General features: G+C 41.7%; 1 protein-coding gene across 1 annotated transcript in view; it reads left to right on the forward strand.

Moving 5' to 3' along the window:
- The window catches only part of ralbp1 (ralA binding protein 1), a 38,879-nt gene extending 19,094 nt beyond the window's left edge, over positions 1–19,785 (forward strand). Inside the window, exons 5-10 of the mRNA XM_080194658.1 lie at positions 937–1,098; positions 4,977–5,108; positions 7,617–7,727; positions 14,602–14,723; positions 16,947–17,073; positions 18,550–19,785. Of these exons, the coding sequence (XP_080050784.1) occupies positions 937–1,098; positions 4,977–5,108; positions 7,617–7,727; positions 14,602–14,723; positions 16,947–17,073; positions 18,550–18,819 (924 nt within the window). The 3' untranslated portion in view covers positions 18,820–19,785. The remainder of the gene's footprint in view (positions 1–936; positions 1,099–4,976; positions 5,109–7,616; positions 7,728–14,601; positions 14,724–16,946; positions 17,074–18,549) is intronic.
- The last annotated feature ends 1,126 nt before the right edge of the window (positions 19,786–20,911 follow it).

Consider the following 20,911-nt stretch of genomic DNA (forward strand, 5'->3'; position numbering starts at 1 on the left):
ACTTAGGTGTTACAAGACTGTTAGCATGCAAAAGCAACATACTGCAAATGCTGGGAGCCTGTATTAAATGCAGAAAATGCTGGAAATATTCAGGTCCAGCAGCATCAGCAGAGACTTCAGATATGTGATCTTGCAATGGAACAGTTTTAATGAAAGATTACAGGCCTGAAATGTTAACTATTTTTCTCTGTCCACAGATGCTGTCTGACCTGAGTACTTTCTGCATTTTCTGGATTGCACATTGACATTTTTCAATGATCAATGGTTTGTGCAGTGCTGTATTGTTTTCTAAAAGATTATATGGAGAATTATGGTTTATGAAAAAGGGACAGCATGGACAAGTTGGGCTGAAAGGCCTGTTTCCATGTTGTAAACCTTTTAAGGCTCTTGAGTATAACCCATCATGGCTCTGCTTCTTCGCAAAGCTCACAGCACAGTTAGCATTCGTTCCTGTAAGGGCAGCATAGTTTCTTTTGACAAATCTGATATATGTACCCTTGGCGCACTTTGATAGAACTGGGGTTTATTGTGAAGAGATGCCAAAAGTTTTGAACTTCGCATGAATTGTACATTTACATTATTACATCCCTTATTACAGAGGACAGAACTGTGAAGTGCAACTACTTTATGGCGGTAATATTATGTGGAGGTTTATGAAACTGCTAATAATTATTGACATGCATACATAAATCTTTATATGCTTTCCCATTTTAAGTGACACCAAAACGTTATTTACAAGGTGCTGATTTAACCTCTGTCGGTGGAAATTTGGACATTTTCCCTTTAAGTACAGATGTAAGGATTGGCCACTTGGGATGACTGGTGTCAGTTGAACTATATCCAAGTTTGAGACTGCTTCTTCAGGAGGGGAAAATTAGGCAAGGAAGAAATAAGCATGTTTGGGAAGTGTACTAATTCCTGCCTTTCCGTCTGTAGATCAGCAATCGTGTGTTATACCTATTCTTCACTCATGTTAAAGAGCTGTTTGGAGAAATCGAGCTGAAGCCAGTTGTGAAACCACTTCGCTGGTCTAATGTGGCAACAATGCCAGTCTTGCCTGAGACACAGGAGAGCATTAAGGAAGAAATTCGACGGCAGGTATGTTTAGAAGCATCTTTTAAACCGAATAAAAGAACACAATAAAATTGAATAAATGCTATACACCACCTTTCCTCTTTTATTTCATAGACTCCCTACAGTGCAGGAAGAGGCCATTCGGCCCATCGAGTCTGCACCAACAACAATTCCACCCAGGCCTGACACTAACCCCACCTACTTACCCTGCTAATGATACTCAGGGGCTATTTAGCATTGCCAATCAACCTAACATCTTTGGAGTGTGGGCAAGAAACCCATAAGACATAAGACCCATAATATAGGAGCAGAACTAGGCCATTAGGCCCACTGAGTCTTCTCTGCCATTCAATCATGGCTGAAATGATTCTCATCCCCATTCTCCTGCCTTCTCCCTGCAGAGACAGGGCGAATGTGCAAACTCCACACAGTCACCCTGGGCAGTTTGATGCTTTAGATTGAAGAAAAGCATAATAATTAAACTCTCCACTGTTCACTTGGACTTCTCTATCTGTTTGAAGGACTGTCAACTGAAATACCATTTCGATATGGCATCCCTGGCATCTTTTAAACCAAGGGATTTGAGCTCTTCCACGGCATCCAGAAGCATATGGTTTATTATTGTACTGGCCTTTACAAATCTTTAGATTTTATACTAACTTGTGCTTGTTTAGCCATTTTAAAATGGGTGCAGTAGGGATTGCTGACATGGGCTTTAATGTTTGACGGTTAAGGAGGGAAAAATCGGCTAGAGTTCCTAAATAACCAATGATCAATACTACAGAAAGTAGGATTACAGTTACGCAGGCATATTGGTGTTACTTCAATTTACTGGCTAAAACATGATGGAAAGTAAAACTAAAAGTTAGTTGTAACCACATCCATTGTATCAGAGTTCACGTCTGTGTAAAAGTCTTCAGTGTGCGACAGCCTTCAGTTAACAGTCAGTTGGACCCACTGTCTGCTCTGTCAAGTTCACTGGCTGCGTTTGTACTCTTGACCCCTTGGACCTGGTGGCTGAGTCCAAGTCTGCTAGGCACCATCCCCTCACCATCTCTAACTTGTGATCTGCTATGGTGAGAAGTTCAACAGGTTGCTGGGTGGTGTTCACCACTGGGGCAGTCCGGCCCAACTCCCAGGCTTTATTCCAGACCAAGTTTTCTGACACTAACTTGGCTGTCAGTGGCAGTAAATCAGCCAGTAAGGGCTTGTGGTTGTTCCAGAGGACCTGTTGGATGACTGGAACCAGGAAGGCTTCCTGATTCACAGGAAACCTGGAAGAATGAAAAAAAAACAAAATGTAACATCTACATCCAGAAACATCGGGAAGGTAATCTCACTTCAACAAGGTGTGAACAGTTGATTTGAAGCCGCTTTATTCACCCAGTATAGTCAGTATGCTTGAGTGACACCTTTTGTAATTAACTCCTGTGGTAATTAATTGGTACCTGTGATTAGTGGGGACTGTGTGTAGATTGTCATCAGGGTATTCCTGGCATCAGCTGTGGTGATCCTTATGCAGTGATATTCACTAGAAAAGTAGTGTGGGCAACTGGGAAATTGGAAATTTATAATTGTATTGCAATTCTTTGTTTCATTTATTCCTTTCAGAAGGTATCTTGGTGTATAAAACGCAAAAATTATTTCAAAAGATAAGCATATTGATAGCTGTGTATAGTATGTAGGACTAGTACACTGTCACTGAAGTATTTCATAACTCTTCATAACTAACTCCCTCAAATTATTTCCGGTTGGAACCATCTCCCTGCCTGTCTCCTGCAGCCTTCCTCCCATGAACTCCCACTGCAAATGGGAAGATAGCGGAGACAGGCGGCAAACCAGAAAGGGCATGAGAGGCCCCCAAGCCTCCCACTCATGCTCCTTCCCCCAAGAAGGAGCATGAGCTGGGGAGGCACTCACGGGGAGGGTTGGGCAGGGAGACAGTGAATGGGAGAGGAAATGCATGGAAGTTCAAAGGGAGGCAGTGAGCAGGAGAGGCATTGTGTGAGAAGGCTGGGGAGGGAGGTGGAGAGCAGGAAAGTCAGTGCATGGGAGGTTTAGGGAAGGAGGCAGTAGGGGAGTGGAACTCAGTAAATTGCTCTTGCAAAGAGCTGGCATAGGCTCAATGGGCCAAAGGGCCTCTCCTAAACAGTATTTGAATTTGTAGGTGTAAATGTGTAGATAATTAAACAATGCAGATGTGAATTCTACAATGTGACCTTCAGTATTTTTAGCATTGAAAAATCTCCATTTATTTTGATATTCAGTACTAAGCACTGTCATGAATAATAAAGCAGGTTTCACATCATTAAGCAGATTTATCTATGATTTTTTTAACCTTGACAGGGGGTGGCACAATGGTTAGCATTGCTACCTCACAGCACTAAGGACATGGCTTCGATTCCAGCCTGGGTGACTGTCGGTATGGAGTTTACATGTTCTCCCTGTGTCTTCGTGGTGTTTCTCTAGGTGCTCCTCCCAGCCCAAAGATGTGCAGGTTAGGTGGATTGGCCATGCTACATTGCCCCTTAGTGCCCCAAGATGTGTAGGTTAGGGGGATTAGTTGGGTAGATGTGTGGGGTTACAGGGATGGGGGAAGGGGCTGGACCTAGGAAAGATGCTCTGTCGGAGAGTCAGTGCAGACTAAGGCCGAATGGCCTCCTCCTAAAATTTTAAAATTCTATGATCTATGCTAAGGGCGTGCCAGCAGGTGTCTCGAGCCATGATTTTTACTAAGATTTTGCCAGATGTTATGGTGAGCATTGCAATATGGATTTGACGTTTCCATTTTTGTAACTTCTCCTATTTTATTTCCCTTTATTTGTCTCCTTTGCTCTCCCTACAGATTGAGAGTTAATGGAGGCAAAACATATTTATATGGTCCACAACTAAGATGCATTACACCAGTATTAAAGTGGGAAAATGGGACTCCAAGACAAACGGCAGTTTTGAGTAACTTTCTAATTTTTAGTTTGAGGAATGCAGGCACTGAGCACTGAATGGCAACAGGGAATACTATAGAGGAAGGAGCAGAGAAATAAATCTTTGAAAAAGACAAATTAATTTGAAAAATTTAAGATTTAATCAAAAATTTGAGCTGGCAGGATTTTCCAGTGGTGTACCCCATTGGTGTACTTTTACTCAGCACCGTGTTAGATATGGGTTTTCCATTATAAATCATCACATTCATTCCCAGTTTTAGTAAGTTTGTGTAGTTAAGGCCATTTTTTTAATATTCCTATTGCCAAAGCGTAGGAAAGGTCTATATGGTTGTCCCCTCTGTTAGAGCACCCACACCTCTTAGTGATCAGCTACAAATTACATTGATATGGAGATGCCAGCATTGGTCTGGGGTGCTCATAGCAAGAAGTCTCACAACACCAAAGTCCAACAGGTTTATTTACGAGCTTTCGGAGCACTGCTCTTCATCAGGTGAGTCACAATCCTACTAACTGTCCTGGCTTGAGACAATTCACACCTCTCTAACCTGTGATTATCTCCCCCTCCACTCACATGGAAAGAGAGATAATCACCCGTAAAGACTTGATTACCTGTAAAGACTCTCATTCCAACCATTATCTTGCAATTGAGTCCGTGTCTATATATGCCGTGTTTGTGAACCCGACTCTCCACTCATCTGACGAAGGAGCAGTGCTACAAAAGCTTGTGATTCCAAATAAACCTTTTGGACTTTAACTTGGTGTTGAGATTTCTTACTATAAATTACATTAACAGAGGTACAGGAGCTTAGAATGCTTGATTCCCTTTGATTGGGGAACATGTGTTGGTGGAGTAAACGGAAATTAGCATCATTTGGTTTTTAACTATGTGAATCTTTTAACTTTGTGGATTCGTGTGATGGTACAGTACTCTCCGCTCAAATTTTCACTCTATCCCTCCAGGAATTCCTATTGAATTGCTTGCACAGAGACCTCCAAGCTGGCATAAAAGACTTATCCAAAGAAGAAAGGTTGTGGGAGGTGCAGCGAATTTTAACAGCACTAAAGCGTAAACTGCGTGAAGCAAAAAGACAGGTGAGTTTTAGCAGGATGGTGAAGACAGTGGCATAGTGGTAATTCACTGGACTATTCTGAGACGCCTGAGGAACTAGGGCTCAAATCCCACAATGGCAGCTGGTGTTGTTTAAATTCTGTAAAATAATCTGGGAATTGAAAGCTAGTCGCGGTGATGGTAACCAAGAAAGTATCATGATTGTTGTAAAAAGCCATCTGATTCACAAATGCCCCTTAGGGAAGGAAATCTGCCATCTTTGCCTGGCCTACACGTGACTCCAAAACCACAGCAGTGTGATTGATTCTTAACTGCCTTCTGCAATGTTTTAGCACGCTACTCGGTTTAAGGGCAATTCAGGATGGGCAAGGTTATTGCCAGCAATATCCACATCCTATCAAAGAATAAAGAAAAGAAAGCCCTTCGGTATTGTCTTGCAGTGTAAGACATCGAGAGGAACTTTCATATATTGCAAGTATAAGACTTTCTCGTGTGGTTTGTAACACGCTGCAATAAAACAGGAGTTTCCAGGCTTTGATTTTGTGAGCTGCAAATTTTTAAATCAACATTTTTTCCTGAACTTGCACGCTATCAAGCTGTGATATTAACAGATGTTGACAATCTGATTTAGGACTCACTGCCCTTCAGCAGTAAAAACAGCCAAACCGTTGCAAATCTCCAAGCCTGCATAGATTGAATCGGGCATAAGAGTGAGTGAGAAAGATAATTGCAGATAACTGAATTACTTTGCCTTTGTGGGTCAGTTTGCCCAGGGCCTATTGGCTGTCGCTTGGACAAATCTCCAGTAATCCTAAAGCTCTTTTTTATAGTATTACTGTAATTTTTGTGTCTAGTTGAAATGATTGAATATTCAGTCATGCTCCATGTTGCATTTTTAATTACTAACTGTATGTATATATATCTTAAATTATATTCTCCACTCTCCATTTTGCCTCAACCCTGATTTTTTTCTTCTCCCCTCTATTGTGTGATTTTTTTTATTGGTTCTGACTTTTCTCGTGAAGTCTGCAGCTTTTAGCTGGAAGCTGAAGGACAGTCGTAACAACTCACTGCTGCGTCTATCATGCTTTATGATTGAGTGAGCTTAGTCAGCTTCCGAGGTCTTACTGTCCCCTCTCACCTCCAATCCAAGCACAGCAAATGAATCATGCGTGACAGCCTAACATAAGAACTGACTAATCCCTAAAGCTGCAGGAAAATATAATTTCTCCATCTATTGTTCTTTTCAGCTTAATTTCCTGGACTGTATACCCCAAGCTCTGATCATGATTCCAGGTATGCAACTGGAAAAATATTTCTTCCTCCAACCTAGTTGATCTTCTATGACCACCTTTAAACAACACACTACAAAACCTTGACTTTCATTTCAACTTCACAGTTTCCTTGACTTCCGTAAGTCTACGTAAATTGATGCCATAAAGCATAAAATAGAATCCCTACAGTGCAGAAGGAAACCGTTCGGCCCATCGAGTCTGCATTGACCACGATCCTACCCAGGCTGTATCCCCATAACCTCATGCATTTACCCTAGTTAGTCTCTCTGACACAAAGGGGCAATTTAGCATGGCCAATCCACCTAACCCACACATCTTTGGACTGTGGGAAGAAACCGGAGCACCTGGGGGAAACCCACGCAGACCCAGACTGTCACCCACACCCCCCCCCCCAACCCCCCTTGCCCCCACCCAGCCCAAAGTAAAGCTGTGATACTGCAATCATCTCATGGTCACTATCCCAAAGATGCTGTCTAACTATTCGATCAGGAACTGGAAATGGGTCCGAATATTTTCCATATCCTTGCTGATAATTGCAATACTTGCTCCATTCAGCTCCCAGATGGATGCAAGTGTAGGAGTAATTTCCAGCACACAAACCTGAGGAATCACTCTTTCAAGTGTATGTTATGCATGACCCGAGATTTGGGTTTAAATTGAATCTGTTCTTTACAGCCTGCAGTCTCCTGCTTATTTGGGAAAGCTGTAGGCCGGATGAATGTTCCACTCTCGCGTTGTGTTGGATTTTAGTGTTTGTGACCAAGTTGCAATCTGAATGCAAGAGCATAAAAGTTAAAGTTTATTTATTAGTGTCGCAAGTAGGCTTATGTTAACACTACAATGAAGTTACTGTGAAAATCCCCTAGTTGCCACACTGCAGTGCCTATTTTGGTACATTGAGGGAGAATTTAACATGGCCAATGCAGCTACTTGCACATCTTTGGACTGTGGGAGGAAACTGGAGCACCCAGAGGAGCGAATATGCAGACTCCGCACAGTGACTCAAGTTGGGAATCAAACCCAGGTCCCTGCTGTGAGGCAGCAGTGCCACCCCTATTTTCTTGAGATTTTGTGGAACTGTTATGTTTTGTCTAAATAAGCAAAGGTTTCTCATTTGCCTGAGAAGATTGTACAGTTGTGATTGGAGAATACGAATTGGAGCATTCCATGCTGACCAGAAACTACAGCCAGTCCATGTCATTGGCTTTATCCGTGTGTTTCTGTATGCATTTTCAGGAATGTGAAACAAAGATTGCCCAGGAAATTGCTAGCCTTTCCAAGGAGGATGTTTCTAAAGAAGAAATGAATGAGAATGAAGAAGAAGTTATCAATATTTTACTCGCTCAGGTATATTCAATAGCAGAATAACGTTTTGGCTTTATTCAGTGCTCAATTAATTTTTGGTTCCACGTTGATTTTAGTGTTTGTGACCAAGTTGCAATCTGAATGCAAGAGCATAAAAGTTAAAGTTTATTTATTAGTGTCGCAAGTAGGCTTATGTTAACACTACAATGAAGTTACTGCATACACTACCTGGGCTTTAAATTATTTTCAAGTAACTTTTAATTTTCTAAAGGAAAAGATGTCCCTCTTTAAAGAAATTAAATTTCTGTTAGTATTTAGGTGCATTCGAAATATATATTCTTGTGCTCGGTGTAAAGATACCATTTCACTAACCTGCTAACGTTCCCAGAGAACAGAAACATGCCCTTTTATATATTGTAAGGATAATGGAACACAGGGTGTTCAATTAAAAATCTTTTACAAAATTGGTTATCATTTGGACAAATGTGGGTTAATGAAGCAAAAACAGAAAATACTGAAAAATCTCAGCTGGTCTGACAGTATCTGTGGAGGGAAAATAGAGCCAATGTTTCACGTCTGGATGATCCTTCATCAGAGCAGGTTAATGAAGGATAGGTTTGTTTAAGACATGTCATATCTGACAAACTTGATTAGAGCTCTTCCAGTTAATAACACAGAGGACTGATGAAGGTGGTGCGACTGATATCCATTTGGAATTTTAAAAGGTGTTTGGTCAAGTATCATGCAAAAGAATTTCAAAATTGATACCCATGGGATCTTAAAGTAGTAAATACAGTGTGGATGTGGAAATAGCTGAAAGATAAAGAAAGCGGAGAGTATTGGTGAATGATGGTTGATTAGACTGGAGGGAAGTATGTATTAGTGTTTCACAGGGGGTCGGTATTAGAGTCAGTGCTCTTTTAACATATTTTAATGGCCTGGACATGGGTATGGGGGCATAATTTAAAAGTTCTCGAATTATGCCAGACTTAGAAATGTGGTAAATAGTAAGGAGAACAGAAACAGACTTCAGAAGAGCACAGAGTAGTGAAATGGGTAAACACATGGCAAATGCAAAATAGTGCAGTGAAGTGTAAGGTAATGCATTTTAGAGAAAAATATAAATTTCAAGAAATATAATTTTGGAGTGGATACAGGAACAGAGATCTGGGTTTTCTCATGCAAATCTTTGAAGGTGACAGGACAAGTTGATGAGGCTGATTTTTAAAAAAAAACATGGTATTTTTGGCTTTATAAGTAGAGCCATCAAAAATAGGAGCGAAGAACTTGTGCTGAGTCTTTCTAAATCACTGGTTAGGGCTTAGCTCGAGTATTGCATCCAAATCTGCACACCACACTTTAGACAGAATGTCAAACCCTCGGAGGTGAGGGAGATTTGCATCAGGGCTGAGGGGTTTCTGTTATGTGGAGAGATTAGAGAAACTAGAAGAGCATCAAGGAAGCAGTGGATGACTTTAATCCTCCCATTGGAAGGAAACTAATATACGGTAGTGATCTGAGTTGAGAACACCTTTTAGAATGCATTTAGAGCAACTTCCTGCATTAATATGCTTTTTGTCTGAGAAGAAAGGGAGCTTTGTTCCTTTTAGTTTGGGAAATGAAATAAGGAAAATAGCCGATGGAGAGTCGAGCAACTGGGAAGTGATGACCACATTATGTTCACGTTCAGTGTAAAGGCAGAAAGAATAATGAGTGGAAGATGAGGGTGCTGGACTAGAAGAAGGGTATTTTGGTGTGGTGAGAGAGAATCTAGCCTACTTTAACTGACAGGTTATGGAATGGGTTGATAGGTCTGCAGTGACCAGCCCTCAAATATGGGGTGACAAGAGTACCAAATAAGTATCGTCCTGTAGGCAGAAAAGTGATGCATCAAATATTTGAGTTTTATCGGTAACTTAAGAGATCAAAATAACCTGTGAGGAAATATGTACTAATATTCGGGTTAAGAGTAGTCAAAATTGTGAGGGGATGGGAGAATTAAACCGTATTGGGGATGAGGAGGAAATTAGGAAATACTAAAGCAAAATATGAAAAAAAAAAGCTAGCAGGTAATATAGGTAAAGGTTTTATAAGCATGTTACAAGTCTAAGAATAGTAGAAATAAGGTAAAAGTGACCATGAATCAATTACATAATCTAATTATGGAAAATGCTGATATGACAGGTCTATCAAAATTGTGCATTAGTTTTTACAAATAGTGTAAGAATTCTGGTGTACTAGAAGACTTGCAACAGTAAAGGGATAATATGGAAAGGAATTGGGTTTAAATGAGAGCTCTGACTGGAGGTGTCACTGGCCCCTCATTGCATATACTTTAGACCGTTAAATGAAGTCAGAGAGGGCAGAATTGGCTAATTATCAATCAGTTTAACATCTCTTTGAATCCATAATTTGAGATTATATTAGTAAGTATTAGAAATGCATGGGTTTTAGAAAGTATTTAGAAGATAATTTATAAAGTGTGATGGATGCAATTTAACGTAGGTAATTGGGAAACAATATCTTTGAGGGCACACATTTGATGGAAAGACACAGAAGCATGTGGATTAGCATCAAGCTCTTTGTCATTAAAAGACTATTGACCTGACATGTTGACTCTGTTTCTCCCTTCACTTGCTATCAAATCTGTTGAGTATTTCCAGCATTTTTTTGTTGTTACTTCAGATTTCCAGCATCTGCAGTACTTTGCTTTCGCTTTAGAACATAGAACATTACAGCGCAGAACAGGCCCTTCGGCCCACAATGTTGCGCCGACCAGCTTTTAAAAAAAAACACTAACCCACTAATCTAAACCAATCCCATTTCATCCATAAACCTATCCTCAGATCTCTTAAACGCCCCCAAACTAGGCGCATTTACAACTGCAGCTGGCAGGGCATTCCAGTCCCTCACCACCCTCTGGGTAAAGAACCTGCCCCTGACATCCGTCCTGTAGCTACCCCCCCTTAATTTAAAGCCGTGCCCCCTCGTGCTAGCTTTCTCCATCCTAGGAAAAAGGCTATCACTATCCACCCTATCTAAACCTCTAATCATCTTATATGTTTCAATAAGGTCCCCTCTTAGCCGCCGCCTTTCCAGCGAAAACAACCCCAAATCTCTCAGTCTCTCCTCATAGGATCTCCCCTCCATACCAGGCAACATCCTGGTAAACCTCCTCTGCACCCTCTCCAAAGCCTCTACATCCTTCCTGTAATGTGGGGACCAGAACTGCACACAATACTCCAAGTGCGGCCGCACCAGAGTTGTGTACAGTTGCATCATGACGCTGCGACTCCTAAATTCAATCCCCCTACCAATAAACGCCAAGACACCGTATGCCTTCTTAACAACCTTATCTACTTGATTCCCAACTTTCAGGGATCTATGTACACCTACACCTAGATCCCTCTGCTCCTCCACACTATTCAAAGTCCTCCCGTTAGCCCTATACTCAACACATCTGTTATTCCTACCAAAATGAATTACCTCACACTTCTCCAAATTAAACTCCATCCGCCACCTCGCGGCCCAGCTCTGCAACCTTTCTAAGTCACCCTGCAAACTATGACACCCTTCCTCACAATCTACCACACCTCCGACTTTGGTGTCATCAGCAAACTTACTAATCCACCCAACTTACTAATCCACCCAACTATACCCTCATCCAGATCATTAATAAAAATTACAAACAGCAGTGGCCCCAAAACAGATCCCTGAGGCACACCACTCGTAACCAAACTCCATGATGAATATTTACCATCAACCACCACCCTCTGTCTCCTATCTGCTAGCCAATTCCTGATCCAATTACCTAGATCACCCCCAATCCCATACATCTGCATTTTCTGCAGAAGCCTACCATGGTGAACCTTATCAAACGCCTTACTAAAATCCATATACACCACGTCAACTGCCTTACCCCTATCCACCTCTTTGGTCACTTTCTCAAAGAACTCGATAAGGTTAGTAAGGCACGACCTACCCGCTACAAAACCATGCTGACTGTCTCTAATCAATTCATTACTCTCCAAATAACTATAAATCCTGTCTCTAATAATCCTTTCCAAAACCTTACCCACCACAGAAGTAAGACTCACCGGTCTATAATTCCCAGGGAAGTCTCTGCTCCCCTTCTTAAACAATGGGACAACATTTGCTGTCCTCCAATCTTCCGGTACTATACCAGAGACCAACGACGACCTGAAGATCAGAGCCAGAGGCTCCGCAATCACCTCTCTTGCCTCCCAGAGAATCCTAGGGTAAATCCCATCCGGACCAGGGGACTTATCTATTTTCAAACCCTCTAGAATATCCAGCACATCCCCCGTATCAACTGCAATACTATCTATTTTACACCCCTGCACCCCAGTGTCCTCCTCAGCTACATTCATGTCCTCTTGCGTGAACACCAAAGAGAAATATTGGTTCAACGCCTCTCCAATCTCCTCCGGTTCCACACACAACTTTCCTCTACTGTCTGTAACTGGCCCTAATCTTGCCCTAACCAACCTTCTGTTCTTGACATACCTGTAAAACGCCTTAGGGTTCAGTAGGACTAGGGGGCACAGCCTCAAGATAAAGGGGGGGCGGTTCAGAACGGAGTTGAGGAGGAACTTCTTCACTCAAAGGGTGGTGAATCTCTGGAATTCTCTGCCCGTTGAAGTGGTGGAGGCTGCCTCGCTAAATATTTTTAAGAAGCGGGTTGATGGGTTTTTGATAAGAGAGGGGATTAAGGGTTATGGGGAGAGGGCGGGAAAGTGGAACTGAGCCACGACAGATCAGCCATGATCTTATTGAATGGCGGGGCAGGCTCGAAGGGCCAGATGGCCTACTCCTGCTCCTATTTCTTATGTTCTTATGTTCTTATGTTCTTAATCCTATCAGCCAAAGTCATCTCATGTCCTCTTTTAGCCCTTCTTAACTCCCTCTTCAACTCCCTCCTAGCCAATCTAAAACTTTCTAATGCACTACCTGAGCCCTCAAGCCTCATCCGAACATAAGCCTCCTTTTTCTTCCTAACCAACGAATCAACTTTTTTAGTGCACCACGGTTTCCTGGGCCTACCAAATCCTCCTTGCCTGACAGGGATATACCTATCACAGACCCGCAGTAGCTGCTCCTTGAAAAATCTCCACATCTCGGACGTTCCCAGTCCCTGTAATCTCCTAGTCCAACCAATGCTTCCTAATTCTCTCCTAATAGCCTCATAATTACCCTTCCCCCAGCTGAAACTACTGACCCGAGGTTCATGCCTATCCCTTTCCATCACTAAGGTGAACGTAATCGAATTGTGGTCACTATCCCCAAAATGCACACCAACTTCCAAGTCTAGCACCTGGTCTGGCTCATTACCCAGCACCAAATCCAATATAGCCTCACCTCTAGTCGGCCTATCTACATACTGAGTCAAAAAACCTTCCTGCACACTTTGAACAAAAACTGACCCCTCTAACGAGCTAGAGCTATAGCAATTCCAATCAACATGAGTAAAGTTAAAGTCCCCCATAACAATTACCCTATTACTTTCACTCCTAACAAGGATCGTCTCCGCAATCCTTTCCTCAACCTCTCTAGAACTTTTTGGAGGCCTATAAAAGACTCCCAACAGGGTGACCTCTCCTCTCCTATTTCTAATCTCCGCCCATACTACCTCAACAGACAAGTCCTCATCAAAGTTCCTCTCTGACACTGTGATACAGTCCTTGACCAATAATGCTACCCCACCCCCCCTTCTACCTCCTTCTCTATTCCGGCTAAAGCATTTGTACCCCGGGACCTGCAACATCCATTCCTGACCCTGCTCTATCCAAGTCTCTGAAATGGCCACAACATCAAAGTCCCAGGTACTGGTCCATGCTGCAAGTTCATCCACTTTATTGCGAATACTCCTCGCATTAAAGTATACGCATTTCAAACCCTGCTCCGCCCCACCCCCACAATGCTGTGCATTGCAGTCCCCATCTATGCCCCCCTCACTTTCACCCCCTCTACTCAGGATCCCACCCCCCCTCTGAATCAGTTTAAACCACTCCGCATAACCTTCACAAATTTACCCCCCAGGATATTGTTCCCCTCTGGTTCAGGTGTAGCCCATCCCTCTTATAGAGGTCCCACCTTCCCCAGAACGAGCCCCAATTGCTCAAGTACTTGAACCCCTCCCTCCTGCACCATCCCCTCAGCCACGAGTTCAAACTTTCCCTCTCTCTATTCCTCTCTAAACTATCCCGTGGCACAGGCAAGAGTCCAGAGATAACCACTCTGTCTGACTTGGCCTTTAGCTTCCACCCCAACTCCATGAATCTCTGCTTAATATCCCCTTCCCTTAGCCTCCCTATATCATGCGTCCCCACATGAATTATAACTTGGGGTTGATCTCCCTCTCCCCCTGAGAGTCTTGAATATCCTCTCTGATACATCCCGGACCCCAGCCCCTGGTAGGCAACACACCAGCCCTGAGTCCCTATCATTGCTACCGACTCTCCTATCCGTCCCTTTAACGGTGGAGTCCCCAATCACAAGTCCCAATCTTTTGCAACCCCTAACCACCTGAGCTTTTACAATAGGCTCATCCCCAGAGACCTGCTCCCTTTGGCTATCCCCAGTTGAATCCTCCTCAACTGTAGCCTCCAGAACCGAAAACCTATTTGTACATGGTACTGGAGAACCGCAGTTCTTGTAGAATGATATTTTACAATACATTATTGCTTTGAGGAATAGATAAAGGAGTGGAAATGTGGTTTCAGTTTACTAAGTATTAAAGTTGCATAATTGAATTATTGAAACATTCAGAATGTGCCAGTCTCCAGCGTAGTGTGGTACATTACATTCGAGGCACAGCAGGGCACAGTTCCTCGCTGTCATGGTTTTGACATTGCTCGAGAGTTGCTAGTTCTCATGTGGAAGAGTTGTTTTAAAGGAGAATGAGATCCTGACAGAGCAGGAGGAACTGGTGGCCATGGAGCAGTTTTTACGGCGGCAAATTGCATCTGAGAAAGAAGAAATTGAACGCCTCCGAGCTGAGATTGCAGAAATTCAAAGGTGAGTGAAAGCATAAAAATTTGTACAAAGAGCAGAACTTGAGAACTTTTGTGTGGATGGGGAGGATTATAAATGAATATGCTTTACTGTTAAAATCCCCATATTATCTGTTGATTTGATTTATTATTGTCACGTATTAGCATAGTGAAAAGTATTGTTTCTTATGCACTCTACAGACAAAGCATACCGTGCATAGGGAAGGAAAGGAGAGAGTGCAGAATGTAGTGTGACAGTCATAGCCAGGGTGTAGAGAAAGATCAACTTATTATAAGGTAGGTCCATTCAAAAGTCTGACGGCAGCAGGGAAGCTGTTCTTGAATTGTTTGGTACGTGACCTCAGACTTTTGTATCTTTTTCTGGACGAAAGAAGGTGGAAGAGAAAACGTCTGGGGTGCGTGGGATCCCTGATTCTGCTGGCTGCTTTTCCGAGGCAGCGGGAAGTGTAGACAGATGGGAGGCTAGTTTGTGTGATGGACTGGGCTTTGTTCACAACTCTTTGTAGTTTCTTGCAGTCTTGGTCAGAGCAGGAGCCACACCAAGTTGTGATACATTCAGAAAGGATGCTTTCTATGGTGCATCTGTGAAAGCTGGTGAGAGTCGCACTTGATTGAATTTAAGTAGCCCTTTGTTAGGTTTGTGAAGTGATTGATTGCCGTTGCATTTTAGTTCCATCTCAGGAGACTGATCAATCCAGATTGTTCTGAATTAGTGACCAATGATATTTCCTTTCACTCTATTGAATGATAAGGAGCTATATGGCAACATTGAGAATTCCTAAGTTATGAACTATTTTTGGAGTACAGTTGTTGCTGAAGCTGCTTACAAATTTCAAGAAAGGTGGATAGCATTATTGAGCAGCCAAAACATTTGCAAAGAACTCTCTTTGTAACGGTTTTAACCATTAAACAAAAGAGGCCATTCAAATCAGCAGTTTAGATAAAACAGCAGTTCTTGGAATACTTGGGAGTGAAGGAAGTCTTATTCTTAATATGAAGTAGTTTTGAGGAACCAATATGCATAAGAAAATGAAGAGGCTGGTGTTGCTTACAATTGATATCCAGGGCTGGGTGTACCCCAGAACGTTTAGGGTGGACATTGAGGGAATGGTAGAGGGATTACTGCGGATTTCCCACTTCGTTGGAGGCTTGTGCTTTTTTCCTAAACAATAGCAGTGGTTGGTGCACTTATATAGTATCTTTCATTAGAAAAATATTTGACTGCCCTCTGCATGGTGTTTTGGCCAATATTTTTCTTCAGTTAACTTAATTAGATTATCTGGTCATTATCGCATTGCTGTTTGTGGGACCTTATTAAGTGCAAATTGGCTGCTGTGGTCCCTGTAATTCATTAGCTGTAAAGTCCTTGGGCCATTCTGAGGTTATAAAAGGTGTTCTATACATGCAAGTTCATTCATTCTTTGTTTTAGTTTTACGGAAAGGATATTGAGCCATAGGAAGTTCACCAGAGCTTAGACGGTGGGCTTTAAGCAGTGTGTTGAAGAAGGAGTCATTGAGAGCTGCAAGAGGAGGGAGCTTGGAGAGTGTGGGGCCTAATCGACTGAAGGCAGTCAGCAGAGGTCAACAAAAAGGAGGGGCGGGGACGAATGCACAGAATGAGAGAAAAGGACACTCGATAATTGAAGAATATAGAAGGGAAAGCAATGAAATGGATTTAATGCAGAGAAAACACAAAAATAGAACTATAAAATAGTATTCTACTGTACACATTCTGCATTTCTATTGCTTTTTGCTTCATGACAGCATCCAGTGTTAGTGCTTTAGTCAATTGCAGTCATTCTGTAATTGCAGCTAAGGTTAAGACAATTATTTGTGGTTGAAGGAAAGGTAGGAATTTAAGATTACAAGGCTGAGATGTAACCAAGTGTATCCTGCACCTGTTTGACATTCCCAGCTGGAAATCCTTTCCCATCTCAAAACCACATCTCTGTTGGGGAATAATGAAGTCAGTCACTTCTCATAATTCAACTGTTGTGGCATTTACTGCACTCAGGCAGCACTGTCACTTTTTTCAGTGGTATCTCTTGGTGGGTGGCTGAGGATGCCAGATATCTGACTTACCGTTCGCAGGGTAATTGTCAAAGACAGGATCGGGGAATCATAAAAATTAAACCCATTTAAAATACCGTGTGTACAAGTTACTACACGTGGCTCACTTCCATGTAAGATGACATATTTAAAATGTTTTTTCCTGTCTGTTGTTTAGCCGACAGCATCAGCACGGGCGGAGTGAAACTGAGGAATATTCCTCTGAGAGTGAGAGCGAGAGTGAGGATGAGGAAGAGCTGCAGCTCATCCTGGAAGATCTTCAGCGTCAAAATGAAGAATTAGAGGTAAATTTATACCATTAGATTCCTAATTACCCTGAAAGGAGCCACTAAATCTTCTGGACAGCAAAGTTAGTGAATAGTACTAACTTTGACAATTAGACAACTTCCATATAATTATTTTTCAGTTGAGACAATTAACATTCCAAATATTCATAATTTGCCCTTGACCATTGCTGTTCCAGATATTCATAACTCAAGTATTTTATTTTATATAATTTTCAATTCAGCAGCCGGTGACGGGAACGTGGAAATAACAGGAGCTAGTGGGAATCACTCAATGTGGCTACTTCCTTTGAACACTACAGTCCGTGTGTTTTGTTTTCTGACTATTTGTGGCCTTGAATTTTAGTCATCACAGAATATTTGAGAGAGTCTATGCAGTTCACTTCACCTGCTGAAAATAAAAGTGCAGGATTCTATAGAGAATGTCATGAGCTTGTAGATTTCACTTAGCACCTTCCAGATGTAAATTGAGAAATCTGGTCACCAGGTTTTCGCTGACCATGTTTTACCCACGCAGACAGTATAGAGTTCCACTAATTCCCATCAACGACTGGAAATCCATCAGGAACAGTGACTGTGTACACTTTGCCCATTCTGTGACTGTCAGTCCGTGAGCAACTGTCCCTGATGCTCTTCTGGTTGACGGCAGTTTTGAGTGGTATCACTGTGGCACACAGAGAAAAATAACTTGCTGGCAACAATTCATGCCAGTTCCCAATCTGGGATGGGAACTCCATCTCAATGAAATGCTATGTGAGTGCTGTCTCAAGTTAAATCCAGTCCGTTGAAGTTTTACGCAGGAATTTCCACAGGTAGCTCATTTGATACATAATGGGGCTCTTAATCCCAGGGTCATCATTTAAAGTCCCATATTGGCTAATGAGTTTTTTTAAAATCGTTTTGTAAAAATACATTTTTATTAATATTTTGCTAAAAAGTACCCTTAATGTTGCAATGAATTTTCCACATTAGAAGATTAAGGATATCATTTACTAATGTCCTGAGTGTGTGTGTGTGTGTGTGTGTGTGTGTGTGTGTGTGTGTATCTTTGCAAAACATACTTCTAATGATGAATTATTGACAGAAGGAGCAATTGGTAAATGACAGGTTGATACAACAGCATGCAACCGGTCCTAGTTTCTACGTTTGTATGTTACGAACTACAAAGGCCTAAAATGGGTAACTTTAACTCATTGTTAGTCTATGTCAAGCCAACTTATTTGCTTTAATGCTTGTAACTGATGCTGTGATACACTGAGAATGCAACTGTAGGAAGTGCTGTCCTTGTGTTGTGGCACACATAATCACAGCCATATATTTTTTGCAAATGATTTGGTTATTTTTATGTCAATAGTTACAATCTGTAATTTTTTTTGCTGAACAAGAGAACTCTAAAGGATTGTTTTTGAGTTTTATTTATGAATTGCACCCAATTGTGGCTGAGGCAGTTTAGCGTTCACTTTCTTCTCGTGTCAGGTGAAGAACAACCACCTGAATCAAGCGATCCATGATGAACGGGAGGCCATCATCGAGCTGCGAGTGCAGCTTCGACTGTTACAGCTGCAAAGATTGAAACAAGAGAAACAGACTCAGGAAGATGCAGAGGAGCTTGGAGAGAATGCCACTAGTGCACAATTGCACCGGGACGCTGTGAGCGACACAAGAATCGCGCAGGAGCAGCCTAAATCTGTGAAGGAAACTTTGAAACCCTCTCCAAGCAAGGATCGTAAAGAGACCTCAATTTGAAGAGCTCTTGCATGATTTATTTCATTGCAGCTGCACTTAACAAAACTCTGACCAGAAAGCTGTACAAGCAGTGAACTGTAACAACCATTGTTATATATCCTTTTCTACAGTTCATTTTTGGTGAATGAAAGTTACAATATCCCACATATAAAGTTAAAAGCCATGAGGTGAAATGGTGTTGGTAAGCACATAGAAAACATCTTTTGAGTTTTTTTAATGGAGGTGGGGGCTTTTGTTACAAAGAACTGTGAAAAGTCTCCAGGCCACTTTTTGTTTTGTAATTATGCATGTGGAAAGTACTTTATTTTAAATTGAATTTTCCCTATTAAAAGAAATCTATATTTCTAGCTGAGTATCAGTCGGTGCCAGGAATGTTCAGGATAGCGGCCTATAAGTAAACATTAATAAATACAGATGAGTGATTCAATTGAATTGTTATCCAGTGAGCAAAATTGATAAATGTTATGTGCTTGTCAGTAACCTGTCTTTATTTTATTTCTTAGTAATTATCATTCATTAAAATGGTTGAAGGATATTTGCATAGATTTCACAGTAATACCGACCTGATTGTGTCCTGGACTTCTGATAAACTCCTGCTTTTGTACAGTTGTTTGCACTGATCCATAATTTAAAATAAAAATGACAAACTGTCCGTATGTGCACGTGTTGAGAACATTCCAAAGCGACTCGAGGCTTTGGTGAAGCGTCTTTCAGTTCTGGATTGTAGAGATTTTTTTATTAATGCAAATAATCTCAACTCAATTATTCAAGTGCCATTATTTGAAAATGATTGCCACTAATGACAAGAGACTGCCTGGTGCAAATATCATGATCGGTTAACCTTTCATCATCACTTAAATTCGTCATAGTCAATGTGCTGTTAGAACTCTGGGAATCTGCCTTCAGAAAGTAGATTCTGTGTGTAATCGATTCATTACCTGCTGAATAAAATACCTTTTTACTTAATTTGTTCTCTATAGATTGTGGGTATTGGTCTGAAATCAGCTGTATCCCAATGCTCAGATTTTGCTTGAGCCCTTCCCTTTGCTGTGTATTTATAATAGTTTGTTGAAAAGTAGAATTCTAATAACTCTTTATGGTATGGGAATTGTTACTGTGGCTGGGATTTATTTCCCATTCCTGTTTACCCCTTGAGTTAGTGGTAGAGGTACTCCCACAATGCTGTTAAGTAGGAGGTGCCAGGGCTCTGAATCAGTGATAATGAAGTAATGGTGAAGACTAGAGTCCTGAATGACTTAGCAGTGATGGTCTTCCCAAGCATCTGCTGTCCTTGTCCTTCTGGATGGTGGAAGAGATGTTTTTGAGAAGTGCTGAAGTAACAACCTTGGTGACTTTCTACACTGTATAAAGTCCACACTGCTCAAACCTGTCCTCAGTCACTGAGCAAATGCATTTGTTATGGGGAACCCCTGGGTATCATTCAAAAGTGGAAATCCTGATAGTTTTCCCCTCTAATCCAAGACATTGATATCAATTGCAGCTTTCTTAACAGCAGTCTTCTTACTGTAATAAGCAAATGTTGCACAGATTGAACTGGAGCCTCCTCTGGTCTGTACTGGTTCAACCTGGAGAGATGCTGATAAGTCAAACTGGTTTTAATCTAGAAGACAGTTTCACCATGTAAAGCTTCACAAGGCACTTAAAGCTGTAGTCAGACAAATAAAGGTAAAGGATTAGTTTTAAAAAGAGCCTTAAGAAGGCAATAGAAGTCTTTAGGAAATGAATGATTGAAGTCAAGAATTGGGGGTCACTGTGTGGAGTTGCACATTCTCCCCATGTCTGTGTGGGTTTCCTCTGGGTGTTCTGGTTTCCTCCCACCGTCCAAAGGTTGATTGGCCATGCTAAATTGACTGTAGTGTCAGGGGATTGACAGGGTAAATATGTGGGATTATGTGAATAGACCCTGTGTGGGATTGTGATCGGTGCAGACTTGATGGGCTAAATGGCCTGGTGCTGTGCTGTAGGGATTCTGTGAATCTATCTCCACTTTCTTGCTCCCTTGTTTTTAGCACTTCCCCGCTGGTTCTTTTACATCTGACCTGATTCCCCTTTGTACTTTCTACCTAACATC

This window comes from Carcharhinus amblyrhynchos, chromosome 8 (assembly GCF_965287045.1).
Source record: "Carcharhinus amblyrhynchos chromosome 8, sCarAmb.v2.hapA, whole genome shotgun sequence".
NCBI lineage: Eukaryota > Metazoa > Chordata > Chondrichthyes > Carcharhiniformes > Carcharhinidae > Carcharhinus > Carcharhinus amblyrhynchos.